This window comes from Palaemon carinicauda, chromosome 10 (genome assembly GCF_036898095.1).
Source record: "Palaemon carinicauda isolate YSFRI2023 chromosome 10, ASM3689809v2, whole genome shotgun sequence".
Classification (NCBI taxonomy): Eukaryota; Metazoa; Arthropoda; class Malacostraca; order Decapoda; family Palaemonidae; genus Palaemon; species Palaemon carinicauda.
The window spans coordinates 145,806,467-145,816,466 of NC_090734.1; the positions used below are offsets into that span (position 1 = coordinate 145,806,467).

Here is a 10,000-nt window from a genome sequence, read left to right on the forward strand (position 1 = left end):
CTAATCACTTCTAACTTAGTTCATTTCTGACACATCCTGAAATTTTCATCAAAATTTATTGGTAACTTTTTAAGTAATATTGATGACATACAAACAGACAGAGGTGAAAACATAACCTCCTTAGCGGAGGTAAAAATAGCCTGTTTCCGGATACATTTACGGAAGAACAAATGGTAAAATCAAATTTATCAGTGACGTCAACAAGATACGGGATTGCCAAAGATACTGGTCATTGTATTGTGGGGTGTCTGCTTGTGGAGATGATAGTTAGGAGGAACTTTTCTCAGGGGGGGTTTGAGGCTAATTCTAAAGCCGATTACAAAACAGCATTTTCTAAGACGTCTTGATAGCTTGTTCGTAAAGGTTTATTACATTGAAAAAAAAAAAATAATTTTCTTGAAGGTTTTGTTGCGAAGGTATTAAGGCAATTACATTAAAAAAATTTCTTCAGTGCTTTGACATTTGGTTTTAAAGGTAATTACAATAAAAATTTGCAAGGCGTCTTGACATTTTGGTTTTAAAGTTAATTACAATAAAAGTTTGCAAGGCGTGTTGACATTTTGGTTTTAAAGGTAAATACATTAAAAATTTGCCAGGTGTTTTGACATTTTGGTTTTAAAGGTAATTACAATAAAAAATTGCAAGGTGTCTTGGCATTTTGGATTTAAAGGTAATTATAATTAAACTCTACAAGATGTCTTGACTTTCTGGGTTTTAAAATTGATTACAATAAAAATTTGAAAGGCGTCTTGATATTTTTGTTTTAAAGGTAATAACAATGAAAATTTGCAAGGCGTCTTGATATTTTTGTTTTAAAACTAATGACAATTAAACCTTGCAAGGTGTTTTGACATTTTGGTTTTAAAGATAATTACAATAAATATTTGCAAGGCATCCTAACAATTTGGTTTTAAAGGTAATTTCAATAAAAATTTGAAAGGCGTCTTAACATTTTTGTTTTAAAAGTAATTACAATAAAAATTTACAAGGTGTCTTAACATTTTGGTTTTGAAGGTAATAAAATTAACCTTTGCAAGGTGTTTTGACATTTTGGTTTTAAAGGTAATTACAATAAATATTTGCAAGGCGTCCTAACATTTTGATTTTAAAGGTAATTACAATCAAAAGTTGCAAGGCGTCTTAACATTCTCGTTTGAAAAGTAATTACAATAAAACTATGCTAGGCGTCTTGACATTTTGGTTTTGAAGGTAATTAAAATTAAACTTTGCAAGGTGTCTTGACATTTTCGTTTTAAAGGTAATCACAATAAAAGGTTGCAAGGCATCTCGACTTTCTGGTTTTAAAGGTAATTCAATAAAAACTAAGATATATTAATAGTCTAGGTTGTAGAGCTAATTGCAACGAAACAACTCTCAGGTATATTGAGTTTTCTTGTGAAAGAAATTGCACCTTAACAGTCTTCCTGTAGAAATAATCCAAACGCCTTCTTCAGGTATCTTGGGTGCGAGGGCGTGACATCCGCCTACTGACGGCAGCCACGGCCACCTACACGTCCGAGGAGCGGTTCGTGGTGGCCAAACTCGCCGGAGGATCCCAGTGGCTGCTCAAGATCCACTACGTCAGATTGAACGACGCAGGAGTCTACCTCTGCCAGGTATCGACTTCTCCGCCAATAACTCTGTCGATCGATCTCTCAGTTCAAGGTGAGTCCAGGTGATATTATCATGATTTCTCTGTCTCTTTTTTATCATTCGTTTTTCCTTGTGACTTTGATTCAAATTGCAGATGGACATTGTCCATAATGATTATGCAACATATACCACTGTTTTCTAGTCTCGGGTAGTGCCATAGCCTCAGTACCATGGTCTTCCACTGTCTTGGGTTAGATTTCTCTTGCTTGAGGGTACATTCGGGTACACTGTTCTGTCTTGTTTCTCTTTTTTTCGATAAAGTTTTTTATGGTTTATATAGGAAATATCTATTTCGATATTGTTACTGTTCTTAAAATATTCTATTATTAACACATCAGAGGTTCTTTGAAAAAAAAATAGAAATCAACACCCATCCTTATTTCGTTATTTTGTAGAAAAAAAAAAAATAAGATAAACCACAAGCGCATCTTCCTCAAAATAGATAAAAAGCCCAAGTTCATTCATTCTTTGCTAAAAGAATTTTATCAAACCATCAAAATGTAAAAAAAAAAAGAAAGAAAAAAAACACGAGTTCCTTTGGCAAACCAGACAAATAATTCCTCTGACAATACAGTGCCTTCTGCTTATCTCTTCTGTGTCGAACTTATTCTTTTTTTAAGACATAAAAGAAGACCTCAATCTCGGTGTCCAGAGGATATTAACGTAATTTCCCTACAGAAGAAAAAATCGCGTTAATGAGATCATATCCAGCCAATACATGACCTGAACAAAGAGTCAAGACATTATCATTTCACTTTTGATCTTTGCAGGGGGTGGGAGAAGGTGGTGGTGGTGGTCTTGGTACAGAAAAGTGGTGGTGTTGGGGAAGGTTGGTGGTGTTGGGGAAAAAGGAAAGGTGGTTGTATTCTTGGTGGAGAAAGGTGGTGGTGTTGGAGGGAAAAGAATAGATGGTGGTGGTTTAGGGAAGGTTGGTGGTGTTGGGGGACGTTGGTGGTGGTGGGGGGAAAGGAAAGGTGGTGGTAGTCTTAGTCGAGAAAAGTGGTGGTGTTGGATGGAAAAGGAGAGATGGTGGTAGCTATGGTGTTTGGGGGAGGTTGTTGGTGTTAGGATAAAAGGAAAAAAGTGATGACGGTGGTGGAGGAGAGGGGAGAGGAGGTGAAGAAAGTGCAAGAATAAGAAAAGAGCAAAGATAAAGGTAGAGATGACAAGGAAGGAACAAGAAAAGGAGGTGATGTTGTTGGAGAAGACAGAGTAGCGGCAAAAGGTACTGTGGGAAGATAACACAAAAAAATAAAGATGGTAAAAGGGAAAGGAGAGAAGGAGTTTGTGGTGTTGAGATTATCTCTTTCAAAGTAAATCAAAGTAAATTAGTTTCATTCGCTTACGAGCTGCCAACGCAAGAGGCCGTGTCTTGCATAAGGCAAGGCAATCTTAACAGATAGACAGACAGGTGTTGAGACGGAGAAGACAATGGCGATAGTGGTACAATGGAAAAAAAAAATATATTTGGCTAAAATAGAAAATAAAACACATGAAAAGTTGTTGGAAGAAAAAGAAAACGGTGGTGGTTGAAAAATGTTAGGAAAATGTGGGGGTGTTATGGGAGGACGTGTGTGTGTGTGGGGGGGGGGGGTGTGCTCTGACTGTAATTGTCCAAATTAGAAACTAATTAATGGAGATTTTTTTTCCTCGTAAAGAGGCTTTTCTTTTTAATTTCCCAACGCCATGAAAAGTTGGAAAAGAAATTAGACGTTTCAAATGCAAATTCCGACTAAAACTCAAATATAATTATTCATCCATTTGTTCTTATCAATATGATTACTAATTACATTAATGAGCATTAATTTACGCAAGAATACTTCTTTATTTGTATATCCACTGTTTATGTAATCTACGTAATCTCTCATGCTATACTAGTGTACGTGACCCGTCAAAAATGACGGCTAAATATTTAGGTGGATAAGCACACATACAGGTTCTACCCTTCCCACCCCGTCTCCCTTTCCTAATTACAGCCAGGTGGTTCTGCAATTTATTGGAGATGTGGTTTCCGAGTGTACCTATCGGGGTAGACCCTCTCACCAGGGTATAAGTACTCCCTCATCCGTCCGTCGGTCAGCTTGACAGAAAAGTAATATATCTATATCTAAATAGCCCGACAATTGCTCTTTAATATCGTCTTCGATTAAAAGTGTTTTTTCCCCATACTGTAAGGGGTACTATATAGGGGATGATATTCATTGATCATAAGATAACAGTTTATCACATATTGCTACAGTTCTTTTAATCAATTTTCTCTTTGTTTAGGATAGAACAGTTCCACTAGCCACGGAGAAGGAAATGGGACATCTGATTAAAAACGACGTACAGTTGGACACAGGAGTCCCTGTTACACCTTGCTGCGAAGAAATGCACCCTATCACAGCGCTACTTCGTGGCGAGTACCTAGTAAGATAGTGTAAGAAGATATGGTAGATGCGGTAAGCTAAGTTAAACACAGGAACTCATCGCACAGAAAGGATGTGACTGGGTGCATATCCTCAGAGCTAGATGTACCAGGGATTCTTGTGTCCACCTGTACAATAGCCGTGAACCAAGAGGGTCAGTCCCACCTGTTGTTTCCCATCCGACTGAAGTCGAGTTTCTTATCAGATAAACATGTTCCTCTTCTTCCCATTCTACAACAGAATCTGTGGTCCGCGTCCTACCCGGCCCGGAGGTCTACGTTCAGCTGGGCAGTCGTCTAGAGGTCATTTGTCAGGTCGAGGGCTGCCCACCCCCTGCCCTCTTGACTTGGACGAGGGCGGGGAACCCGCTGGCCACGGGTGCCCCGGTCGAAACCTTCAACATCATGGAGAAGAACATGTCGGTGCCGGTGGCGAAACTCACGCTCTTCAAAGCTGTCGCTTCGGCTGCTGATACGGGGAACTACAGCTGCTCTTCGAAGTGCACCAAGAATGTGGGTGTCGCTGTACATGTGCTCAAAGGTAAGACAAGTAATATTCTCTCTCTCTCTCTCTCTCTCTCTCTCTCTCTCTCTCTCCTCTCTCTCTCTCTCTCTCTCTCATATGAACATAATGTATGGTATTGTCTTAACAATTCCAGAAACAACAGCAAATAAATGGTAAAATTGGCATCCGTGGCCAGTCTCTCTCTCTCTCTCTCTCTCTCTCTCTCTCTCTCTCTCTCTCTCTCTCTCTCTCTCTCTCTCTCTCCATATGTAAACATAATGGATGGAATTGTTTCTTAACAATCCCGAAAACAATAATTCAATAGTAGAATTAGCGTCTCTAATAATACTGAAGATATTATACGATAAGCTAGTTATCGGAAAACAAAATACTCGTGTTTCTGATATATATAAATCATATATATATATATATATATATATATATATATATATATATATATATATATATATATATATATATATATATATATATATATATATATATATATATATATATATATATATCCCTTCCCGAGTGGGGTTACCTTATTGTGGTGAAAGGTTTATATATCGTCATGATCATACTAGGTTGGTTTGCTGTGAGCGATCAGACTAAAATCTTCCATCATCCCCAATCCGTTTTAGCCAGGATGGTGATGAAAACTGGCCAAACCCCAGACATGAAAAAAGACGTGTCTGAGGCCTTTGTCCTGCAGTGAACCAGAAACGGCTGCATATGTTGTGGTTTGTTGTGTGTGTGTATATATACATATATATATATATATATATATATATATATATATATATATATATATATATATATATATATACATATATATATACATATATATATATATATATATATATATATATATATATATATATATATATATAGAGAGAGAGAGAGAGAGAGAGAGAGAGAGAGAGAGAGAGAGAGAGAGAGAGAGAGACGAGAAGGACTTAAGGATAACCAAGTGTTGCGTCCTCGAAGGGGATCCTTTCAGACTTGGTAAGGGTAAGAGGGAAAAGGCCCGGTGCCTAACAGATATCTTTTGAAGTCCTGTTCGAGTGATCCTCGGGAAAGTTATCAAGCTGTAACTTCCAGCAAGACCTTCAAGAAAGAGGGGATGTCTCCTCCCACTCGGGGGGGGGGGGTGAAAATGGTCTTTGGGAAGAGAGCAATGAGAAGGGAAAATAAGAAGCCAGGAAGGGGAGGAGAAAGAAAGAAAGATTTAAGGAAAGAAAAGGGCTTAGATGAATCTCTGAAGATGCTTGGAGGTAAAGAACTTCAATACGAAGATAATTACCTCCACAAACGAAGTTGGGAGGAGGTTATGTTTTTCCCCCTGTTTGTGTGTGTGTTTGTTTGTGAACAGCTTCCTGGCCATAATTTCAGTCGTAGAGTAATGAAACTTGCCAGGATTAACTGTAATGTAAAAAGCTGGATAATGTTAAATTTTGGAAAGTCATGGTCAAAGGTCAAGCAAAATGTCGAAATCACGTAATCAGCCATAAATTTGCACATCGTTGTCACAGAGATTTCAAACTTGATTAATATTTGAGTGTATGAAAATCCACGCCAATTAATACATGTTAAAGTAAATAAGCTGCCACGGCAGAGGTCTGCGCTCTACTAAGTGCCCTTTAGTTTATATATAAAATGTACTACTATGATGGAATTCGACAGTCATACTTGCAATAGAAATAGGTTGGTCACGGAACCAGCCACCCGTTGAGAGTTATTGGGGTCCTTTGACTGCCCATATAGTATTACATTGGATCTTTCTCTGGTTACGACTCATTTTGACTTTGTTTGAACATACACCAAATGGTCTTACCTATTCTTTACACACTCCTCTCTTTTCTCACACACATGGCAACACTTAGAGAACCGAAAAATTCATCTCCACTCAAGAGCTTAACTACTGCAATGCATTCGTTCAGTGGCTACTTTCCTCTTGGTAAGGGGAGAAGGGACTCTTTATCTATGGTAAGCAGCTCTTCTAGGAGAAGGACACTCCAAAATAAAACCATTGTCCTCTAGTCTTGGGTAGTACCATAGCCTCTATACCATGGTCTTCCACTGTCTTGGGGTAGAATTCTCTTGCTTGAGGATAATGAAGATCGGTTTAGCACTTAACTTCGTGTACTTTACGACAAACATCTGAACGTTTCGTTCTGCTTCATCAAACGTCTCTTCCGTAACGTTTGCTCTTCGGAAGCATGAGCTTGTTGCTTGTTTTCACGGGAGCTTGAGAGGGTAAAGGCGTGATTATACACTCGAACAGTTCGACAGACAAGTGTTTGAAATGACGCTCGAACGTTTGAACGGGGTATTTGGTTGTCCAACACGTTTGTCGAACGGTTCGAAGAAAGTCCTTTCTCGCCTGACTTCTGTGGGTGGGGTTTCATAGTCCATAAACCTTACACATCTGTGGCTGACTCCACCTCTTCAAACCGTTTGAAAAGCTGATTTGAACCGGGTTCGACGAACCATTTGACAGTGTAAACCCCGCTTTAGAGCTCACGTCATAAGCGTGGATAACGCTCCGTGCAGCGGGTCATAATTGTGGTCCCAGGATTTGTGGGTTTTTTTATGGGCCTCTATCTACGCTTGGAGTTTGGTTAAGTGCTTGAGAGAGAGAGAGAGAGAGAGAGAGAGAGAGAGAGAGAGAGAGAGAGAGAGAGAGAGAGAGAGAGAAGTCACTAGGCCTACATGAACTTTGTTGTTCAGTTGTATCACATTAGTAAAACTAATAGTGCTATTAAGCAAAGATCATATTTAGTCAGCTAATTTATTATTTATATTACAAATACTTATCTTATATAATTAACATATTGTTGAATCAGTAGAACTTCAAAAGTTCAAACTTGCAGCAAACGTTTTTATGTTGAACAAGCTGACATAAGTCTTTTTATAGTTCATATATGACATATCTGTTTTGACGTTGTTATTGTTTTTAGAAGGATTTATTGTCAATTTTTTCTCATCATTTATTTATTTCCTTATTTCCTTTCCTCACTGGGCTATTTATCCCCGTTGTAACCCTTGGGCTTATAGCATCTTGCTTTTCCAACTAGGGTTGTAGCTTGGCTAATAATAATAATAATAATAATAATAATAATAATAATAATAATAATAATAATAATAATAATAATAATAATAATAATAAAATATCCTGGGATTGTATGCAAAATCATTTGATAGGGGGTAAAAAAAAAAAAAAAAAAAAAAAAAAAAAAAAAAAAAAAAACACGCACACATATTACCGTATCTAAGTCTTAAATATATGAGGCGGTACTAATCTCCCAGCACTGGAACAGAAGATGGAAAACAAGCGGAGAAGATGCCAATATTGACTGGCCAGATATGCAGTGCAGCTGCCCCAGACGTCAGGGTCATTATGCAGGCCAATGGCGTCGTTTGTTCCGCAGCTGTACCGCTTTAGGATTCAATAGGGGAGGTTTAATGCCCATTGCAGTTTCTTAAGTTCCTAAAATAGCAAAGTTTGTGCTTTTTTTCTTATTCATTAGTAATTAAGGGAATATTTCATGATGAAGATCCAGTCGGAAGAATATTATACACTGTTAAAAAAAAACCCGTAATTTTAATAGGAAATTCTCCGTGAAATGTACTGTTCTCATCCGTATTTCAGTAAAATACAGGCGACCGTAATTTTACCATATTTTGTTATTATCTTTTCGTATTGGTAACCGTAATATCACTCCTTTACGTCAATATATCCGTTTTTAAAACGGCAAAAATCCTTGAATAAATGTTGCCAGACATTTACCATATTTTGATGCAAATTTTCAACCGTGTAGCTAACGGGAGCTCATCCAAGCTTAATGAAATTTCACGTTTCATGAAGTTTATGTCAATAAACATACCATAGCATCCTATATGGGGACGGAGATATGATACCAATGAAAATTATTTACATATTTATACATTACTAGTGTACCAGAGCCGTCAGAGATGACGAACACATAGATTTAACACTTCCCAGTCACACCCCTTCTCCCTAAACTACAACCCGCTGGTTCGGCAATTTGTGGGAGAGTGTAGTTTCCGAGTGTACCTCTCGGGGTACCCCCTCTCCCCAAGGTATGGATATCACCCCCCCCTTAGCGTGACAAGATATATATATATATATATATATATATATATATATATATATATATATATATATATATATATATATATATATATATATAGAGAGAGAGAGAGAGAGAGAGAGAGAGAGAGAGAGAGAGAGAGAGAGAGAGAGAGAGAGACTTGCTCTTTATTATATAAGGCAGATGGATGCATATAATACTAAAAATCAATGATATATGCTAGACAAAAACTCACTGAGCATTCACGTAAGCTTGTATTTTTAAAACACACACACACATACACACACGTTTGGCAAAACTATAATGATAGTAGATATAAAACACGAATCTACAAATACAAATACAATTATAGATACAATTAAATACAACTGAAGTTCCGAAATGTTTTCCTGAAAGTTAATATTATTCCAGCGGAAATATTCTATTTTTTTCGAATCTCACTTTTGCGAAATAATGATGAACATCCCGAATAAAAACAATAAACTATTTTCCTGTATCCTGGTAATGCAATTATAAATTCAAATTATTTACATATAAAAATGTAGGCTGATATGTTTATTGGTCTGTGTCCAGTGGTTGGTGTTTCAAATTCACCAGCAAATAGTTCCAGGTTCGATTCCAGGGTAAACCGCAACGCTTAAGACGGGTTCTATTTAAATACTATTGCTTCGGTTGACCTAAGAGTGGTTAGTCGGTCGATCAAACTCGTATAAGGGCTCTTGCGTTTGCAGTCCCTGTATAAGAAGGGATTGTCGGCATTCATTCGGTCGGGACACGGGCTCTTGCGTTGGCAGCCCGTATAGAAATGGGTTACAGACATTTGCATGAGTTGGCGAGAATCCTTCGTACAGAGGAGATGGGATGAAAACCACCTCGGATCGACACGGAGAACACTGAAGATGGAATGAATGCAGCCAAAACAATCGAGCGATGACTGGCCGGGAGAAAGTCCGAAACTGAAGTCTACGGGTGCTGTTTTCCGCACTTCATCACACGCCAAATCCGACACCTTGACCCAGGGGAAAACGTCTTTACATGTATGGAACTCACCACTGGCTGAGCGCCAAAGCGCAATAGTAAGTTGGGCCAGAGAACACTTCCATTGGATGATGTTGTTCCAGAGATGTCACTCTTCTCGCTCAATAGAAAACACCACACTTATAAATCCTGGCTGTAAACCATTGCAATTAACTACAGTAGCTATCTTGATTCATAATACTTTGCTGAGATCGGCAAAGTCGAGTAACCTGAATGTTAGAATACTCATTTGTATATATATATATATATATATATATATATATATATATATATACATAC

General features: G+C 37.8%; 1 protein-coding gene across 2 annotated transcripts in view; it reads left to right on the forward strand.

Annotated features, from left to right (window-relative positions):
- LOC137648532 (muscle, skeletal receptor tyrosine protein kinase-like) overlaps positions 1-10,000 on the forward strand; it is a 22,529-nt gene that overhangs the window by 3,875 nt on the left and 8,654 nt on the right. For both annotated transcript variants that reach the window (XM_068381453.1, XM_068381454.1), the window contains exons 3-4: positions 1,455-1,665; positions 4,302-4,601. In XM_068381453.1, coding sequence (XP_068237554.1) covers positions 1,455-1,665; positions 4,302-4,601 — 511 coding nt within the window. The remainder of the gene's footprint in view (positions 1-1,454; positions 1,666-4,301; positions 4,602-10,000) is intronic.